Source organism: Panthera onca, chromosome D1 (genome assembly GCF_046562875.1).
Source record: "Panthera onca isolate mPanOnc1 chromosome D1, mPanOnc1 haplotype 2, whole genome shotgun sequence".
Classification (NCBI taxonomy): Eukaryota; Metazoa; Chordata; class Mammalia; order Carnivora; family Felidae; genus Panthera; species Panthera onca.
In genome coordinates, this window is record NC_138348.1 from 29,453,210 (window position 1) to 29,475,802 (window position 22,593).

Genomic DNA, 22,593 nt, shown 5'->3' on the forward strand with positions numbered 1-22,593 from the left:
AGCCTCTCCTAGGATAAATGCAAAAAAAAAAAAAAAAAACCCAAAAAAACTCCCCAAATCTAAGTACACCATAGTTAAATCTTAGAAGCAGCAGGGAGAAATGACATATGACATACAGAGGCACAATGATAAAATCAACAAGTGATTTTTTCATCTGAAACAACAAAGGCTGGAGGATATGGTAATTATATATTATAAGAGTTGAAAGAGAAACAAGTAATAAAAAATTATCAATGTGTAAAACACATTCAACAACTGAGGTGAAATACTATTTTCAGATAGGACAGCAGACTTGTACTACAGGACCTAAAAGCTAAAGGAAAATTACACAACACGTTAAACTGCATTTATAGGAAGGAATAAAGAATATAAATAATGACAAATATGTAAGAAATTATAACACTCTGTGATCATGTATATATGTACTTATGTGCATAGATGTGTGTGGATAAATTGTTTCTTTGAATTTCTGAAAAAAATACAACTGTTTAAAGCAAAACTGACAGAACTAAGTAAAGATAGACATAAGTTCAATTTGGAGATTTTATCATACATTTCTTAGTAACTGGCAGAATAGCTAAAGAGAAAAATCATTTAGAAAATAGAAAATCTGAACCTTATCAACCACTTTGAATTAGATAATATACAGTTCCAGAATATACATTCTTTTTTTTTTTTTTAATCTCGTTAGTTAACATACAGTGTAGTCTGGGCTTTAGGAGTAGAACCAAGTGATTCATCTCTTACATACAACACCCAGTGCTCATCCCAACAAGTGCCCTTCTTAATGCCCATCACCAATTACCCCACTCCCATCAACCCTGTTTGTTCTCTGTATTTGGAGTCTCTTATGGTTTGCCTCCCTCTCTGTTTTTATCTTATTTTTCCTTCCCTTCCCCTATGTTCATCTGTTGAGTTTCTCAAATTCCACATATGAGTAAAATCATATGATATCTGTCTTTCTCTGACTGACTTATTTTGCTTAGCATAATATCCTCCAGATACATCTACATTGTTGCAAATGGCAAGATATTTCATTCTTTTTCATTGCTGAGTAGTATTCCATTATATATACACACACACACACACACGCCACATCCTCTTAATCTATTCATCAGTTGATGGACATTTGGGCTCTTCCCATAATTTGGCTATTGTTGATAGCACTGCTTCTGGATCCTCTTAATCCATTCATCAGTTGATGAACATTTGGGCTCTTCCCATAATTTGGCTATTGTTGATAGCACTGCTTCTGGAATATACATTCTTTAGTGCATCTAGAATGTACACCAAGATAAACCACATGCTATTCCAAAAAACAAGTTGCAAAACACTTCAAAATATTAAAATCTTACTTTAGAAACTGAAATTTTAAAAATTCCATTTATGATCAATTGAAAAAACCATGAAATATTTTGGAGAAATTTGACAATATATATATGTGCATGAATTAGCCCCACAATGAAAAGTACAAAATATTCTGAGAGTAAGTAAAGAAAGCCTAAATAAATAGAGAAGTATACCCTGTTCAGGGAATACAAGACTCAAATCTTTCTAAACTGATCTATAGTTTTAATGGAATTCCAATGCAAACCCCATAAGATTTTGGGAGAAACTGATAAGCTAATTCTGAAATTTACATAGAAATCCAAAGTTCCTAGAATAGTCCAACAAATTTGAAAAAGAACAGTTGGAGGACTTACTATCTGATTTCAAGACTTAGGATAAAGCTATAATCAAGGCAATACGGAATTAGCTAAAGGATAGAAATAGAAATCAATATAAAAGGATAGAGTCCATAAATAAACCCACATGACTGATTTTTTACAAAGGTGGAGAAATAATTGTTTTCTTTTTGACAAATTGTCCTGGAATAATGGGCACCCAGATGCAAAACACAACAAAAAATCTCAGTCTTACCCCAGACTATAAATTAAAAAAAAAAAAAAATCAACAAAATTTCTACGTTACTTCATACTAATACTCAAATATTTACCTTGAAATGTATCACAAAACTAAATATAAGAGCTGAAACAATAAAACTATTAGAAGAAAACATAGGGAATAACTTTGCAACCTTGGAGTAGATTTTTCAAGGTATGGAAGCATGAACCATAACAGAAAAAAAATGGATAGCAAGCTACAGAAAATATTTGCAATACATATATCTGATAGAGAACTAGTATCCAGTGTACACACTAAAAAGTCTTCTAATTCCATGAGGACAAACCACCTAATATAAAAATGAGCAAAAGATCTGAATACACCCTTCACAAAAGAAGACATATGAATATCCAGTAAATGTATAAAAATAAGTTTAACTGTATTAAACCCTGGGGGAAAAAAAACCCAAAAAACACTGTGAGAGACCACTACAATCCTACTAGAAAAGGTAAAATAAAAATACAATACTAAGTATTGACAAGAATGTGGAACAAATAAAATGCTCCTACATTGCTAGTGGCAATGCAAAATGGTACAGCTGCTTCAGAAGATAGTTTGGCAATTTCTGATAAAGTTAAACTTACACTTAAACGAACCAGCAACGCTACTCCTGCATTTTTCCATGTCCATGAGACATGAAAACACATGTCCATACATAGTTTTATACAGAATGTTTATGGCAATTTTGGTAACATCCAAAAGCTGTAAACAACACGAATGCCCATCAATTTGTGAATGGAAAAGACAAATGGTACATTCACAAATGAAATACTTCTAAACAATAAAATAATGTACATGCAACATAGATTAATCTCAAAAACATTAAGCTAAGTGAAAAAAGCCAACACAAAAATTATGCATGGCATGGTTGCCTTTATGTGACATTCTACAGAAAGTAAAACTAATCTCTAGTGATAGAAGGGAGTTAGATGTTTGGAGCCAGAAAACTTTTTTGGGCTTGAGGAAATTTTGGAAGATGCATGCAAATGTTTTATATCTTGATTGCTGTGGTGGTTCTATGTATATACACATTTGTAAAATGTAACTAACATATACACTTAAAATGGGTCCATTTCATTGTGTGTAATTTATAGTTCAGTAAAGTTGGTTTATTGAAACGCTTTCTTAAGGTGCAATTAAAACAGCAGGTGGTAACTTGTTGATAAACCTTCTCAGTATAGTGAATTAGAGCAAATCCATGATCAAAAGTATAGTAGATTTATATGAAGTTCAGTTGTATATATTAAAGAACATAGTTCTTTAATACTATCATCGCAAGTTAATATCCACAAATCTAAAAGACGCAAAATGGGCTTGACGTGGATTTAGGAGCATTTCATGAAAGTTTTGTGTGTAAGGGAAAAACACTTTCAATGCCTCTGTACTGCTTACAGCTGACAGGTGGAAAAGAGAACAGAGACGGATGGAGGTAAGGTGACCGGCACTGCCTATTCTCTAATGCAGTTATCAAACTGGGGGGAGGGCGGGGCACTCACTTTACATAACTAACAATTTATCTCTATTCAACTTCAGGAAAAAAAAAAAAAACCTCAGAAAGTCATGTTTAAAAAAAGAATTGATTTTACCTTAAGGAATTACTAGTGGGTTAGTTTACAGAAGCAACCATATAAACACAGGTCATTAAAAATCACTGATGTAAAAACCAAATTGGATACTAAAATTTTTACTTTCTAAGGCTGACATTTTACAACATGGAAAATAAATTTTTAAAAACTCTTCCACCATCCATCACTTTCACAGAATTGCTAAACTGTGCTATATTTCCTTTCAGTACTTTTTCTGTGGTGTTTTCCTACATGGTTACAATTATTACTGAATTTTATGTTCTCCTATTTTCACATGTTTCATAGTCTTGTAGCTGTCATGTTTCAGGGGCCATAATATTCTAGAAAATGTATGTACTAGAATTTATTTCATCATCTCTCTACCATGGACTTTTCCTGCTTTTAGGCTTTTGTTATTATTAAATCTTTTATTTGTTTGTTTGTTTATTTATTTATTTATTTATTTATTTATTTGTTTGTTTGTTTGTTTTTAGAGAAAGAGAGAGAAAGAGTGCAAGCACAAGTTGGGGAGGGACAGAGAGAGAGGGAGAAAGAGAATCCCAAGCAGGTTCTACACTGTCAGTGCAGAGTCCAACACAGGTCTTGAACTCACCAACCACAAGATCATGACCTGAGCTGAAATCAAGAGTCAGACACTTAACCTACTGAGCCACCCAGGGGCCCTTTCGTTGTTATTAAATACAGAAGTACAAAAGTGCCTCAAATCACACATATCCAAGACGGAACTCACTAACTCATTATTTTTTTCTTCCAAATGTGGTCATTTCAGTTTTTAGGAAATCAGGACTTATTTTTGATTCCTCTTTTCTCTCTCCCACCAATGCATTCCTTTCCCCATCCTTAAAATCCTGTTATATTTATTTTCAAAGTATTTCTGACATTTGATTGTCACTCAAATTAGTGTCACTCCCCTAATCATGCTACCAACAACTCTTGTCGACACCACTGTGATGCCACAGTGTCACCAGTGTCACTCCCCTAATCATGCTACCAAAACTCTTGCCTACACCACTGCAATCACCTCTTATTTCTTTGCATCCACTCTAATCCTCCAATTTAGTAGTAACCTTTTGAAAATACAAACCCAATCATTTCACTTCCCAACTTAAAACCTTTCAGTGGTTTCTCATTGCTGTTGGGAGAAAGAACTAAATCCTTTAACCTGGTCTATATGCTCTGTGTGGTCACCGCCAAAGAGCAGAGTTTAATGTGTATAATAAAAATATTTGCGTTAAAAGTGGTATCATACTGTCATTTCCTATAAAAGGACATGGTGGTTGTTTAACAACTTCTTAGTAAAAGTAAATGAGAAATAAGCCTAACTAAAATAATTATTTGTAAAATTAAGGTTACATCTATACACTAGTAAGGGAATGAACAACTATATTAGGTAAGTACTGCATAAACTAGGGAGAGTCACAGATAATAAAAAATATTGAGTGATGTACCATTAATGAAGAGTGACAATAAACTAGATGGCAGAATTCCTCTTTTTCTACTTATATTTTAAATGAGTGTGAGTTGTAACTTTTTTCCTACCTATATACAATTCCTACTGATCTTATCTACACTTATAACTTAAATTAATATCTCTAGTTGCTATACTGCATCTTAAGTCAGGACGTGTTGCATAAATTACTTCACCTTTTTGGCTAGCTAATTCCCTCAAAAGCCCCTCCCAGACCCAAATTAGGTAAACTCATCCTTGGAGAAGCTTTCCTCAAGGCTGGGTGAGATGACCAGAGTGCCCTGGAGCATCTTGTTAACTCCTACAGTAGCATTTAATATACATACTGAAATTTCTCCACCAAGCTAAAAGATCCTCATGGCAGAGAATGTATTTTATTGTTGTATTGCTAGCAGTAGGCACATACTATACATTTAGTAGTATAATTTGTATAATTAAGGAAAAAACAAAAATCTGTCTTGTAAATCAGCCAGATCTACTGAAGTTTGGCTGAAAACACACCCTAGTGTACATGCACACACATACACACACACACACATGCACACATATACACACACACAGTTTTTTCAAAGACTCCTATGTGGCAGTCAAAACTAATAGGAGGAAGATCACCTATTTAGAGTTGAGCAAAAAACAATACACTCTTCAAGCTGAAAGTCACCATTTTTGTGAAACAAATTTTGAGGTTGTACATTAAGCATTTAATTAATCTATTGAGTGAATCCCCATAACACTGGAAAAGCAAAAATGATAACGATGTGACAAAATCGCCAAAAAGCAAATGTAGTTTTGGCCTGAATTAACAGTCTAATTCGTAGGTTGAGAGATGGAAGTCCTAGTCTATTCTACAGTAGTGGACCATACTGGCAATAGTATATATTTCATTCAGGGAGTTACACAAACTAAAGCATATTCAGAATGAAGTGACCAGGAGGGTGAAAGAACTTGAAAGCATGAGAAAAAGGATACTTAGGTTGACGAAAAAGAGACCCAAAGGATGTAAGAGACCTGTCTCCAAAAATCTGATGGACTGTCATATGTAAATGGAATCACACAAGAGGTAGAATGAAGCCTAATAGATAGGAACAACAGGAATATCAATTTTTCTTAACATCAAAGTCCAAAAGAGCTGCCCCTTTCATTGTGTTGGGAATGCTCACAAAGTCACCAAGGACTTTCTAATTGTCTGTTTTCTGGGACACTTTAAATCTTTATTTCATTTGTCTATTGCAGCTATTATCAAGGACAAATTTCTTCCTGAAATTATACTCTCCTTCTCCATTCATGCTCTATTTTTAAGACACTTCTTGTTCCCCATTGCCCTGTTTCTTTAGACTCAATTCCTTGGTAAATAAATATGAATTGCTTCTATTAAATTTCTCTAGTCACTACTTTCAACTAAGCTATGCCAAATCTTCCTTTCTCATCTCTTGACATCTAGAGCTAATTCCATGACTTTCTCACCAGTTTCAGTTATTAAAACTTGGAACAGTCAAGTTTAAAACTTTAATATTCAGTGCAAACCTTCCCCCTCCTTTAGTGGAGACTGAGACTTGTAACTTGAAAGTCTTAGTGGGACAGAGGGGTTCCAAAAGAAAGGAAGATTCTAAAATGCCTCTTCCTCCATGTCTTCTTTCCAAGTCCTAGTTCTGTTGTTAGGAGATCAGGGGGAAAAACGTGGCAGTGATCAGCTTACATAATTGGCTGTCTGGTTAGGGAGAGATGTCCTTAGCCTCACTATGATCTGGTCTAGTTAAGCCTGCTGTTTTGTAGCCTTTGAAGTTGTGGTGGTTTCTATGTAGGTGGTAAGTGTGGTTTTTGTGGGTAGTGCTCAGTTTCATTTCGGTCACATCTGCTGCTTGAGAAACCCTTCTGAGGTGGAATCTAGGTTTTGGGGGGCTGGCCAGTAATTCATATTCAAATTCTGCTCTGGTAATATTAGCTATTGCTATCATTATTATTTTGGCTATTTATATAATCTCTCCCAGCAGGCTTCTGTCCTTTTCCTACACCAGACACAGAAAACAGTGTTGTTGTCGGGAGTGATGACAAACCCTGGGAGATTTAAGACAGGCTTCCTCCAAGGACTCTCTCACCATGCACTACTCACTGAAGGGCTTACAGGTTCAGAAGTTTAGCAAGAAGTCAATTGGGAAACAAGGATGCCAGTCTTTGCTTCTTGTAAGGATCCTCAATGTCTATGACTGATGCTCTTAGGAATTGTACCGCGTTACCTGCCTGAGCGAGGGATCACTTTTGAACTTGAATATTGCACTCTTGCTCTCTCCAATCTTTGTGATGCTTACTAATGGTGGTGATGGTAACAGTTACGAGGAAGTAGCTGTGGTGGATCTCTGGACCTGCAAGGAAGTATTTAATCCCAACTGCAGGAATGGGGAAACTTTCATCTTCGCTTTCTTTTTCTCACTTTGGGCTATGGTCAACACTTCTGAGCTCCTCAACATCCTGTAAAAAGTAATACGTAACTAATCTTGACCACTAACTATATGCTAAACATGGTGCAATGTACTTGTCATGCATTAGTTCACTTAATCCTCATAATAACTTGTAAGATAAATGTTGTTAATCCCTATCTTATAGGTAAGAAAAGGAAGGCACAGGGAAGGCAAGTAGCTTGCCTAAGGTGACACAGTTAGTAAAGATCAGGGCTATGAGTTGAATCAGCCAGTCTGATTCCAGAGGCTATGCTCGTATCTCTTTCATGGGCTTATTTTCCTTTACCTATCCCTTAACTGATATGCTTTGGCTTTAGACTTCGATTTGCTTTTCTTTTTACTCTAGTTATTCTTAGTCTTTCCTGGAATCTCAGACCACTCTGAGAATATGATGCAAGTTATACCTTATTCTAACAATATACACAGTCATATACAAATTTACATGTAATTTCAGGGAATTAAGAGACCCCCCCCCCCCCAAAGTTCCATCTATGGATCCTCCATGGTCTACAAATCTGGGCATTCTAATGCATACCTATGAATGACTTCAACCAAAAAGTATCAGTTGCATAAAGTATCAGTCAAATATTATTGACAAATCCAAAATATTTTTCTCTAGCCTAAATTTAATACTCATAAACTTCAGTATGTTTAAACCGAATTCATACTTCACATTAACATTTGCTCCTTCTCCTCCTTTTCTGACTTCACCTAATGGTACTAACTCCAAAACTTTTCAGGCCAAACATCTGGGAATCATCCTATCTCTTGTCTCTCCTTTATCTCCCACACATTTAGAAAGAACAGAAGAATCAACATTCTTGAGAGGGACCTACTAAAAGAGGAAAAATGTAGGGAAATGGTATTTTATACCAGAGCAATCTAAGAATAGATAGTGAAACATTTATAATCTAATACACATAATGAAATGCAGAAATAGAAAAATTAGGTAGCATTGTTATATCAAAATATGTGATGAATTAATGATTTAAAGTCTCAAAAGTATAGTAACAGACATCATCTCATGTTTCGATTAGAGTAATTAGTATTTCCATCACTTCAAGTTTTCACTTTATTCCTGAAGTACATCTTTCATAATAGTTCTTCATAGCTCAAAATACTCCATGACTACCTATTTCTTACCAGTATAAAGTAACTGTTTTTAGCCAGGCTTTCACAGCATTCATTCATTCAAGCATGTATTCATGGTGCCCTTACATAGTTGCCATGGTCACAGAGCTTATAGTCTACTGAATAAGATACATGGTTAAGTATTTTCAACAAAGTGTAGTACGTGCCATGATAAAGTAGATAAGCAATACTACAGAAGTATAGAGGAGGAATACTAAGTGGGCTGAGGGTAAGGAAAGCAATAGTTAAGGAAGCCTTTCTGGAAGAGAATCTAAGTGGAGACCTAAGAGATGATTAAGAGCTAGGATAAGAAAGGAAAAAAAGGAGGCAGCAAGAAAGAATTTAAGCAAAGTCCTGGAGAGAATGGTAAATGGTTGGAATTAAAAGCCTAGGATGATATGCTTGAAGAAAGAGGTAAGGGCATGAGAAGAGACAAGCCTAAAGTAAATCAGCAGTGACAGATCATTAAAGGCCTTATCTTCTAGGCTAAGGAAGCTGGGCATTATGTTAAAATTGATAGCACAGAAAGGTCTTAAGTAAGGGTATATCATGATTACCTTTAGATTTTTATATCAGAAAGTTCATTCCAGCTACAGTATGAAAATGAACTGAAGCAAGAAAACATTGGAAGCAACCTAAGAAGCTGTTACAATAATTTAGTGAAAGTTGTGGATTATGGCCAAATTAGGGTCATAGCAGCAAGAATAGAAAGAAGTAGACAGAATTTTAAGATATTTAAAAGGTTAAAAACCTTGGGATTTAATGATTACTGGATGTGTACAGTGGAGAAACAAGTACATCACTCAGGTCTCTGGCATGTGTCACTTGGTAGCCTGAATAATCTAGTAATCATAGGAAGAGGGACAGATTTGGAGGATTGGAGTAGAATTTGGAGATAAGGGAAGTTCAGCTCTGGACACATTGATTTTGAGAGATATTCAAGAGAAAATGTTGAAAGGGAGTTGAATATGATCTCTGCATTTCTCTGTTGATCCTATGTATGCATCAATGTCTACAGATTTCATAAAATGAGTTTTTTCCACCCCTGGTCATTCTAGTTATGGCAGGAACTGAGACCTCCCAGGAAGAGTACGTAGCACCAGAAGAGGGAAGAGGATACTAATATTTTAAGTTGAGCCAAAGGAGTCTAAAAAAATAAAAGCAGAAAGGTAGAAGGAAATCTAGAACAAAATGTTATAACAGATCTAAAGGAAGAGAGTACTTCAAGAAAAAAGTGACTTGAGATGCCTGGGTGGCTCAGTCAGTTGAGCATCCTATTCTTGATTTTGGCTCAGGTCATGATCTCACGTTTCATAGGTTCGAGCCACATTGGGCTCTGTGCTAACAGCGTAGAGCCAGCTTGGGATTCTCTGTCTCCCTTTACCTCTTCCCCTTCCTTGTTTGCATGGATGCATGCTCTGTCAATCTCTCTCTCAAAAATAAATAAACATTAAAAAAAGGGTGACTCACCACATCAATTGCTGAGCTGAGAAGTATTCCTCGGGTTTAGCCATGAGAAGGCCACTAATATCTCTGGCTAAGGCAGTTTCAGTGATGTGCTACTTCCTTAAATAAACTGAGGAATGACTTAAATATCATGAAAATGTATAGATTCCTATAAAAGGAAGAGAAAAAGGGATAGTTGGAGGAGTGGGGTTAAGGAAGAATTCCCCCTCCTCTTTTTCTTTTTTTTTTTTTTTTTTTTTAATTTTTTTTTTCAACGTTTTTTATTTATTTTTGGGACAGAGAGAGACCGAGCATGAACAGCATGAACAGGGGAGGGGCAGAGAGAGAGGGAGACACAGAATCGGAAACAGGCTCCAGGCTCCGAGCCATCAGCCCAGAGCCTGACGCGGGGCTCGAACTCACGGACCGCGAGATCGTGACCTGGCTGAAGTCGGACGCTTAACCGACTGCGCCACCCAGGCGCCCCTCCTCTTTTTCTTTTAAATGAGGCTTGAAAACAGATTTGAGCAGGTTTAAGTACACACAGGAAAGAACCAAAAAGGAGGGAGAAGTTAAGGAAAGAAGAGAAAACTGATATTGCCATTCCTTGGTAAGGTGGAAGGAGGAAAGCTCTAGTGTCCAGGTGAAAGGATGACTCTCAAACAGGAGACATTCTCCCATGTGTGGGTACTGAAGCTTGACAGTGGGAAGTTGGGGGAGTTGTCATCTGAAGAGACCATTTTCTTTCATGTGAAATACTGCAAGTTATCCCAGAATATGAGGGAGAAAGTAGTAATGTTTGTTGTTTGAGTATGAGGTTTTAAAAGATCACTGAGGTTATTGAGAATGAAAAAGAGGTGATGAGAGATACAAAAGTTTGCTGGTGAATGCCGAAAGCTCACTGAGGGCTGGAGATCAGGAAGGAAATAACTAAGAAGTCCATATATGGCAGGAGTGAGATGATATAAAAGGCAGAAAAGCCAAAGGTATAAATCTCACTCTGGAAAATAATTAAGATGAATCATCAGGTTTTAGTGTAAAATGATGATTTAATGTCAGAGAAACCTGCCTGCAAATCTTAGCTACTAAGTGTGTGACCTTGGAAAAGTTACTTTGCTCTCTCAAAATCTCACTCTCCTCTAAAATATAGACATCTCATTTGATTGTTGTGAAAGTAAATGATAAAATACACGTCAAGGGCTTAGCATGATACTGAGCACACAGTAAATCCATAATAAATGGTAAATAATTCAATAAAATATTCAATGATAGTATTTTAAGATATTAGAGCTTATTTTATATGAAATAGGTATTATACAGGGGAAAGATTTAGAAGGGATAAGAATAGTAGGAACTTGAATCTACAGAGCAAAAAAGAGTATTATGGAGATAAAAGCAACAGAAAAGATCATTGGAACAGCTTACATCTTGGACAATGACCAAAGATAACAAGGAGGTAAAGCATGAGAGATTTAGCCAGCCATAAAGTTAAACAAACAAAAATCCCAGAAGTCCTGTGGTGGATGAAAAGTGAACAGCCTCATCTCTGCACGGTGCAGTTTGAGAAGCTGGTATAAGGTTCTGAGGTTTTACAATCTGAATTCTACAAGTAGGTAGTTGAGGCAAGAGACCCAGGAGGCCAAACTTTCCCTTTGACTAATCCTCAATATAAACTTTCTGCTTTAGAAGAGCTTTCACTTCTTTACTACATAAGCATACTATGTTGATATCTACTTTTGTGCATTTGGTAATATGGGCTTCCATATGAGTACTTTTCTCCCTCCCTCTCCCCTCAATTTCTACCCATAGTTTGATTCAATTTAAGTCTTTCCATATCTCTTATGTCTGCAAAAACATCTATATATTATATATGTACTGTTCTCATTTATTCCATGTGTAACCAATATCTAGTTTAAGTTCAGAAAGGGTAAAACCCAAGGTTTATACTGCCTAGCAGTGCTAAACACAGCGTAGGTGCTTAGATGCTTCAGTACAAAAGGTCAGGTCTTACTAAAGAACTGCATGGATACCAGTTTGTCTTATTTTAGTCTTTTGACAAGTTATACTAATATAAAATAAATTAAGAAAAATACAAAATATACTACAAAAACAGATATTAGCAAGCTTTTTCTTAAAAAGTCAGAAAATAAGTATTTCAGGCTTGTGAACCATACAGTCTCTGTTGAAACTACTCAACTCTGCTTTGTGACGACAGGAACAGCCATTGACAATGTACAAATCATTAAGCATGGTAGTGTTCCAATAAAACTTTATTTATAGATAGGTCACTGGCCCACAGGCTGCAGTTTGCCAACTCGTGCATAATAAGGAAAATGCTCAGAATTCATTACATGGTGTAGAAGAAAAAATATAGCTCAGCAATTTCAAAAAGGTTGAAGGCAATTGACAAGAAAGTATTATAATATCTTGTGAAAAGTATATGGAGAGTGCTTTGTTTTTGATATTACATGAATTAATAACAAGTTAAAATTGTGAAGAGAGTGGAAGATTCTAATTTTTTTAATGTTTATTTATTTTTGAAAGAGAGAGAGAGAGAGGGAGAGAGGGAGGGGGAGAGAGAAGGAGACACAGAATCTGAAGCAGGCTCCTAAAATGATATAATTAACATAAGAGATTAATTTAAAAATAATGGGCTCATAAATGTCACATAACTTGTATTTTAATGACTGGCAACTTCCACTAAATCTCTTTGATGCTCAATATCTCTGCAAACAGATCAAGATCCTTTATTTTAAAAGAAGCTATAAAAACTCTAAATATTTATGCCATTCCTTCACTTTTGATACTTTTAAGATGTCCCAATTTTACCCTTGTACCAGACTGCCAGAAAGCATTTAAATATAAAACATCTCAAAACCCAGTCCAGTACTAAAGAATGAAACATATTTTAGGAAAAATCTTTGATTTTCTAAATAAATGTAGGGGGCCCGTACTCATTCAATTGAGAATGGTCTGTTATAAATTCATATTTATTTAGTTAACTGTATTTGGAAGGTCTAAAGTAGACCTACTCTGGGTCTCTGGCAGCGCTCATAAGCTCTAGTTTTCATAGTTGCATTGCTACTGAAATTATAAACACGCTGCTCTGCAGGCCCATACTCACGCACACACTTATGCACATGCCTTAGTATGTGAGTAATCTATTTGAAGAGAAATGGTTTAAAAATTGACAATCTATAAGTGATAAACTATTAATGCAAACATATTCATGCTTTAATGTTCTTCAACTTCTGGAATTAAAAAAAAATATTTGAGTGATGAGCAACATAGTAATATCCTATGCTACCAACCACTAACCTTAAATCTCCATAATTGGTTTATATTTAGAACTATTCATCCATTTTTTTAAGGCAAATTTCATTCACTGTAAAAGTTGTATTGACTTGGCAATGAAGAAAAGTAGAGAACCTAGTATATAAAACTCCTTCTTCTAATCTAATCTTTCAAAAATGTGAAAATGTGGGGTGCCTGGGTGGCTCCGTCGGTTAGCCGTCCGACTTCGGCTCAGGTCATGATCTCACGGTCCGTGAGTTCGAGCCCCGCGTCGGGCTCTGTGCTGACCGCTCAGAGCCTGGAGCCTGTTTCAGATTCTGTGTCTCCCTCTCTCTCTTCCCCTCCCCTGTTCATGCTCTGTCTCTCTCTGTCTCAAAAATAAATAAACGTTAAGGGGCGCCTGGGTGGCGCAGTCAGTTAAGCGTCCGACTTCAGCCAGGTCACGATCTCGCGGTCCGTGAGTTCGAGCCCCGCGTCAGGCTCTGGGCTGATGGCTCGGAGCCTGGAGCCTGCTTCCGATTCTGTGTCTCCCTCTCTCTCTGCCCCTCCCCCGTTCATGCTCTGTCTCTCTCTGTCCCAAAAATAAATAAGAAACGTTGAAAAAAAAAAATAAATAAATAAATAAACGTTAAAATTAAAAAAAAAAATGTGAAAATGTTTCCAAATTTTGCTTTAAGGTTTTCTAAAGAAAACAAGCTAATAGATGATGAAACTAAGTTTCCCACAGTTATACATATTTTCAAAAATCTTCGACACATAGAAATTGATAGTAGAGCATAAATAATACTAAGAAGATTCAAAATATTAGCTTTACGGAAAAACCAGACTATAAAGGTAAGGCCTGTGTCTTATCACATTCTTTTATTTAATCATTATTCAACAAACAGTTATTGAATACCAAGTATAATAAAAACATTGGCGAACTGATATTTCATCAGAAATAGACTTTTTTTTTAATGTTACTATGCTTTAGTTATTCTTGTCTGAGTTTTTCCTTATTACTTTGATAAAAAAAATCTCCTTTGCTAGATCAAGTTCATTAGGCATGTATGTGTTCTGTTCCCATATAACTGCAGACAACAATGTCACTATGCTTTCTGCCACTATATAACAAGGATTCCCCATCTTCTGGCTTTCAGTAACATGGTCTTCAGTTCCTTTTCACTCTCACTGTCATTAGAGTATAATATTTCTACTAACAATCTGTTCATGGCAATTTAGGATCTCTCTAATGTGCTCCTCAAAATCCTTCCAGCTTTTGCCTACTACCTGGTCCCAAAGCCACTCCCATATTTTTTGGTATTTGTTATGGAAGCACCCACTTCCAGATACCAAAACAGATACCAAAATCTGTTATGAAATAACATTATCAATATTTGCAGAAGATGATTGGCCAATTATAATACACAAGTGAATCTATAAACTATTCAAAACTTAAGGAATCTACTCCTGAAATCATTGTTGTACTATATGCTAATTTGGATGTAAATTAAAAAATAAAAATAAAAAAAAAAGTTGCCGGTGATAAGATCAATATATAAAAATCAATAGCAGTCCCCTGTTCTAGCTACAACCAATGTTAAAATGTAATAATAATAGACACATCTATTATGGTATTTAACTTATTATATTGTAATTATTTGCTTTACATATGTCTCCTCCACAGGTGCAAAGTTCTGTAAGGGAAGTGAGTATTTTATTTATATATATAACCCCAATATCTAGCATATACCTGTGTGTTCAATGAACGTTCACTGAATAAATCATAAATAATCACTGGATTCCTAGTATCATATCATATCCAGATACTTCCACTGGAGCAAAGAATTAAAATTTAGTTGCACATTTTAGGGGCACTTGGGTGGCTCAATTGGTTAAGTGTCCAACTTCAGGTCAGGTCACGATCTCACAGTTTGTGGGTTTGAGCCCCGCATCAGGTTCTGTGCTGACAGCTCAGAGCCTGGAGCCTGCTTTGGATTTTGTGTGTCTGTCTCTCTGCCCCTCCCCAACTCAACTCTGTCTCTCAAAAACAAACATAAAAAAATTTTTTTAAATAAATAAATAAATTTCAGTTGTATATTTTAAAAACTATTATAATAACTTCCCAGATTTTTAGTTATTAAAGAGAAAAGTCTGAGGCCCAAATGATGAAATGTCATTCTTTACTTTTCACTTGTTTGGACTGGTAAAAATTTAAATGTTTGATAAGATACAGTGTTGTCAGGGTGAGGGTAAACTCACTGGTGTATTCGTATAACTGCTGACTGACTGAAGTAAAAGATGATATAATCTCTTGGGAGAGCAATCTATTAATATCTAATACAATGCTAATAATATGCTAATTAACATGCTCATAATACCTAATACAATTTAACATGCTTAACAACTAAGCAACTCTATATCTTAGAATTCATTCTACAGATATTTTTCAAAATATTTTTTTAAATTTTATTTTAGAGACAGAGAGCATGAGCAGGAGAGAGGTACAGAGGGAGAGAGAGAGAATATCAAGCAGGCTCTACGCTCAACACAGAGCTGGACATGGGGCTTGATCTAATGACCCTGGGATCACGACCTGAGCCGAAAGCAAGAGTTGGACGCTTAACCAACTGAGCCACCCAGGTGTCCAAGTCTACAGATATTTACATATGTATGCAAAGCTTATATACAAGATTATGTACAATAGCATTGTTAGCAATAGAAAAATGGAACTTAAATTCATCAATAGGGAATTATTTAAATAAATTATGGCACATCCATATAATGAAATCTTACACAGTTGTTAGAAGAATGAGGCATATGAATGCACATGGACTGATTTCTAAGATGTGTTAAATGGAAAAAGCAGAGTGCTCCCATGTTTATTTCTTAAGTAAAAATATTTGGGGAAGATACTAGGACAGTATTGTCTCTGGGTATGGGGATGAACAACTGAAAGGACAACCTAATTTTCTCTAGATATCCTTTTGTATTTTATGTATTTATTTATTGATATTAAAACTGTGAATTATTTTTTCCATAAAATCCTTCAACAATTCTTAACTAAAAGATAAGTTTTTAAAAATGAGACTGACATCACCATTTCTAGAAATTCTCAATTACAGGCTATTTCTCCCTCTTACATCTACTGTTAGGAATAATTCTGTACCCTAAGTCCTTAAAAACTGATGGGTGACACAAATATTTTATAGAACATATTTTACTTAACTTTTTCTTAAATGTTATATATTATTCAGAGACTTGGCACTAGGTAAATGTCCAGAAAATTCTATTGTAGTGATCAAAGTAAATGGCTGGTAAGAAACTGGCAAATATTTTATCACCAAGAGCTGCATGGAAACTAATGGTTGTGTTAAATATGATGACTGAACACAGGACCAAAATGACTCAATGGTATGATTTTTAAAAATTAATATATTTTAGGGGCACCTGGGTGGTTCAGTTGGTTAAGCAACTGATTCTTGATCTCAGCTCAGGTCATGATCTGGCAGTGCAGAGCCTGCTTGGGATTCTCTCTTTCTCATTCTCTCTCTGCCCCTCCCCTACTCTCTCTCTCTCAAAATAAGTAAACTTAAAAAACTTTAAAAATTAATATATTTTAGATAGCAATAAGCTGTAACTATACAGGCCAATTTTTAACAAATATTGCATATCTGAAACAAATCTTAAATAATATTCTCTGTATATTGTTTTATTATGATGGACACAAAACTTCAGACTGGCATGAAGAAATGCTGATAATGTAAAATAAGAGTTTTTTCTTTTTTAAAAAATTTTATTTTACTATATTTTTAATTGAAGTTTAGTTGACACACAATGTTACATTAGTTTCAAGGAATACAATATAGTGATTCGACAACTCTATACCTTATGCTATGTTCACCAGAAGTATGGTTATGATCTCTCATCATATAACACTATTATAATACCATCGACTGGAATCTTTATGCTCTGCCTTTCATCCTTGTGATGTATGCATTCCATAACCAGATGCCTGTACCTCCCACTCCCATTCACCCATTTTACTCATCTCCCCACCATTCTCTCTTCTGGCAACCACCAACTTGTTCTCTTAAAACAAAGAATTTTGGCACGGCTGCAACCTGTATCCTTATTGTGAATAATTAAAGAAGGACTCTTTCAAGTTTAGAAATTTGAAAATTTACTAAAAGAAAAAGCCCACACAAATGTAGGCTTTCTTTAACTATTTAATACTTTATTCTAAAAAAAGGCATAAAACTCCTATTTTAGTGTTTGTGATCATTAAATGAAGCATTAAAAAAGCTACATAGCACGGTTACAAAAAATATGAACTTTTCAGTCATACCAGATTTCGAATCCTAGTTCTCTCACTAACTATGTGATAATGGGAAAGTTACTTCACTCCTCTGAATCTTATTTCTTAAAATATAAAATGGGGATAATATGGATTACATGTAGTATAAGATTGTTATATTAAGGGAAAAATTGTGTATAAAACATTTACCACAATACATTACCCAGAGTGAGACTTAAATAAAGGGCAGCTCCACTATTATTATTACTACTTTTCAATTATCCAGCAGAGATGGGGAGTAAGATATACTACAAATCTCTTTTGAGTTTTCCAGATTGAGCTTCATTTATTAGAGAAATGCTTATGTATGTAGCAAATTTTACACACCACTGTTTTGTCTTTTTTTTTTTTTAAATTGCTTAATGTTTATTTATTTTTGAGAGAGAGACAGACAGACAGAGATACAGCACGAACAGGGGAAGGGCAGAGACAGAGGGAGACAGAATTTGAAGCAGGCTCCAGGCTCTGAGCTGTCAGCACAGAGCCTGACGTGGGGCTTGAACTTGTGAACTGCAAGATCATGACCTGAGCCAAAGTCGGATGTTTAACCGACTGAGCCACCCAGGCGCCCCACAACCATTTTGCATTTTGAGTCATTCCTGGAGCAGAGTTTTCTAAAATACTTAACACATTTCATTGCTACCTTAAGAGAAGTCAATGAATATAAAGCAACTTTATTGGGCCTAGAAATAATAATTCTATCTGGATTATCACATTTGATAGTCTCAATGTGCTGAATATAGGTCACACTAAATTTGGAATATTGTATTCAGTTCTGAGCATAGTTGAAGAGATGGTGCTGACTGAAAGGTGCGACAAAAGAACATACCAGGAGACTGAGGAATGAAAACTACAACACATAAAAAGCAGATTAAGAAACTGTCTATTTCATTGAGAGAAGATCTGAGGCGATAAAATAGTTACTTTCAAGTATTTTAAGAGTGTCACATGAAAAAGTACATAAATTAATTCTGTATTATGCCAGAGGACAAAATTAGGAACAACAAATCTGTTAAATTATACGGGTTCAACATTAATATGAAGAACTTTCTAAAACATTATAGCATTTTCAACAAGAATGTATTCTTTTGAGATAAAAAGCTTCTGCACAGCAAAGGAAACAACCAACAGAACTAAAAGGCAACCAACGGAATGGGAAAAGATATTTGCAAATGACATATCAGACAAAGCGCTAGTATCCAAAATCTATAAAGAGCTCACCAAACTCCACACCCGAAAAACAAATAACCCGGTGAAGAAATAGGCAGAAAACATGAATAGACACTTCTCTAAAGAAGACAACCGGATGGCCAACAGGCACATTAAAAGATGCTCAACGTCGCTCCTCATCAGGGAAATACAAATCAAAACCACACTCAGATATCACCTCACGCCAGAGTGGCCAAAATGAACAAATCAGAAGACTATAGATGCTGGAGAGGATGTGGAGAAATGGGAACCCTCTTACACTGTTGGTGGGAATGCAAATTGGTGCAGCCGCTCTGGAAAACAGTGTGGAGGTTCCTCAGAAAATTAAAAATAGACCTACCCTATGACCCAGCAATAGCACTGCTAGGAATTTATCCAAGGGATACAGGAGTACTGATGCATAGGGGCACTTGTACCCCAATGTTTATAGCAGCACTCTCAACAATAGCCAAATTATGGAAAGAGCCTAAATGTCCATCAACTGATGAATGAATAAAGAAATTGTGGTTTATATACACAATGGAGTACTACGTGGCAATGAGAAAGAATGAAATATGGCCCTTTGTAGCAACATGGATGGAACTGGAGAGTGTGATGCTAAGTGAAATAAGCCATACAGAGAAAGACAGATACCATATGTTTTCACTCTTATGTGGATCCTGAGAAACTTAACAGAAACCCATGGGGGAGGGGTAGGAAAAAAAAAAAAAAAAGAGGTTAGAGTGGGAGAGAGCCAAAGCATAAGAGACTCTTAAAAACTGAGAACAAACTGAGGGTTGATGGGGGGTGGGAGGGGGGGAGGGTGGGGGATGGGCATGGAAGAGGGTATCTTTTGGGATGAGCACTGGGTGTTGTATGGAAACCAATTTGACAATAAATTTCATATATTGAAAAAAAAAAGAATGCATTCTTTTGTGAAGTAATGAGCCCTTTAAACTATATAATCTATATTCAAATGGTGTTTGCTACTGTCAAGGATGATGGAAAAGTGATTTGTGTCTAGATGGAAAAGTGATTTGTAGCTAGATGGGAGCTTTGACTACGTAACTGCCAAGGTTTATTTCAATTCCAAGATTCTATGATCTAAACTAAACAATAAGGCAAATGGGATTATGTATGTATAATTAAATAAGAACCATTGGTGCTTAAAGATGAACAAAATATGATTTATTGGTCTGTTACTTTTCTTTCAATAAGAAGAAAATGATAAAAATGTATGATATATATACAATGGACTTATTGGTACATCAACTTCTCAAACTAATCAACTGTTTTAATTCCACTGTAAATACAAATACAGAGATTCTCCAAAACAAAACAAAACAAAACAAAACAAAAAAACAATTGGCAATGATCTTAGCTTTTTTTTAAAAAAATGGAGGACAATGCACTGTGAACATTTTTAAATTATAAGAGCTATATTTTCAGATATACTTGCTTCATTTATTTCAAGTTCAGATCAACATTTGAATTTAAATTAAAACTTAAGGCATTTCCTCTCTAATTTACCTTAATTCTTATAGAAAGTGATATATTTAATATCAGAATAGGCAAACCCATAAAATCATTATGCACAACAGAAAACTCTGATTAGGAAGAACAAAGTGTGTATGCCATACTAACCAATTAGAAGAACTGTTCCGACGGCCAAACCTCCACCTGGAAGTGAAACAAAACAAAGAAAATTAATCTAGCTACGTTTTTATACACATTATCTTTAGCATAAAAGTTAAGCTTTATCAAGAACTGCTACTTCAGTAACTTTAAAATTGCAGATGAGAACAACATTTTAATTACCTTTGCAATACTTTGCTTAAGGTACTATTATGAAATAATTACATATTATATGTAATTACACACTACACATTACAATTACTTTCATAATATACTGTACTATCCTCCTTTCTCCAGTGATTGGACCATGTAGCATTCAATATAACTGCAGTTACATGTTCCAGTAATGTTATATTTAGCACTTGTTAATAAATTAACTCAATAGCCGAGACCTAAATGTTCACAGTAACTTAATACTACAGAAGTACAACATAAAAAAGAAAGGTTATTATAATAGAAATTCCACTTTATTATTTACCCTCACATTTAGTAAGCCTTGGGGGAAAATAACCCTGATAATTAAGCTAATTTTTTTCATTATGAATAATATACGCAAAGACTGTGCATACTCTTAAATACATTTAGAATTTAAAATGAACAATACTTTTGTATTTCAAACAAAAAGGTCACAATCATAAAATACATTTTTAATACTTGAAGGAAATGTTGTTTTGAATATCTGAATTAGGGTAATATGATCCTGAGCATAGAACTTAAATAGGGATTTCATTAAAAATCAATTTAAAATCAAATTTTAGGAGACTAGAACTACAGTAAAAAGACATTTGAGTACAAATATCTTGTGAAACATTGGTAAAAATATTTGTAAAAGTATCACTATTTGCAATTAATGTTACAAATTATACTAGCAAATTCACTTACAAAGAATAAAATGTGTATTTCAAAGAATGAAATATATTTCAAGTAATTAAAAAAGAAACTAGTCAAAACTGGTGGACAATTGAAGTCAATCCTACATGTGTTTTTCGGTTTTGGTGCATAAAACTGGGAAAGAAACAGAATACCAATAAAGAACTCTTCCCCCAACAAATTTTGTAGTGGCAAACATTATATAGAAAAACTTAGTATGAAAAGTTCCCTTGATAGTGTTTACATTTTGACCTTGCAAATATGCATAAATGTTATGTTTCAACGAATGTGAAATTTGGTCAAATACATGAACATATGATACAATGCAACACTTGGTGACTTTGGTGACTTGATGACTATAGGTAGAACATTTCAAGTTGTTAGAGAAGAAGATTTTAAAAAGAAGTAGTAATCTATACATTTTTATGTTTAGAAGGATTTGTTATAGACTAAATCTATATTTTAATTTCACATTTAGATATGTTCTTTCATGACAGCATTTGAAGTCACACCAGACTACATAGGATAACTTCAAATGTTGTTCCAAATAAAAGTTTCACGTAAATTGAAATATACAGGTTAACAACCATGAAGGATCGGAGAAACAAAAGATCTTCTCTAAGATTAGGCTCAATGTTTACTTTTACAAAGTTTGTGCTACATCTAGACTACCACTGATGTTTTGATCCATGTGGAGCATTTTACTTTCTAATTGCTTATTTCTGTACTTTCCCGTACATGAAAAAACAAGCATTTGTATACTAATCATCATTGTGTGTATATTTAAGATGAATAGATGGATATAGCAGACTGCAGTCTAGTCTAGAGGAGATACTATAAAAGTTAGCTGCTTTTCTTTCCATAACTTATTTCTTATAGGAAAGATTTAGGTTTCTAACCTAAACATCCCTGGGTCTACATTCATGTAGCCTCAAAGTAAGAATTTATGTAAGGTATACAACTGGAATAGTTATAGAATTAAAGATTTTTTTTGTGTGTGAATGTTATTCACAGTGTGATAAGAACAGATCAAGGAATAGTTTCCTGAGTAAATGAAGTGATACCTAGTTCTCAAGTGTCTGGCTCAGAGAGGTATTCAGCAATAGCTGTTACCATTCTGGCCATTATTTTCTAATTAAAACAAATCATTAAAGATTTCTCATTATGTGATAGTGATCACTATAGTAATAAGACTTAGTAAGAATACTTCCCATTGATGAATTAGTTAAGCAAAGCATT

At 34.8% G+C, this 22,593-nt stretch overlaps 1 protein-coding gene across 3 annotated transcripts in view; it reads right to left on the minus strand.

Moving 5' to 3' along the window:
• The window catches only part of ELP4 (elongator acetyltransferase complex subunit 4), a 247,679-nt gene that overhangs the window by 219,227 nt on the left and 5,859 nt on the right, over window positions 1-22,593 (minus strand). For all 3 annotated transcript variants that reach the window (XR_013550168.2, XM_078433344.2, XM_078433345.2), the window contains exon 2: window positions 20,494-20,529. Coding sequence is in view for 2 of the 3 variants with exons in the window: in XM_078433344.2 (XP_078289470.1) it covers window positions 20,494-20,529 (36 nt within the window). In the remaining variant the exon portion in view is untranslated. The remainder of the gene's footprint in view (window positions 1-20,493; window positions 20,530-22,593) is intronic.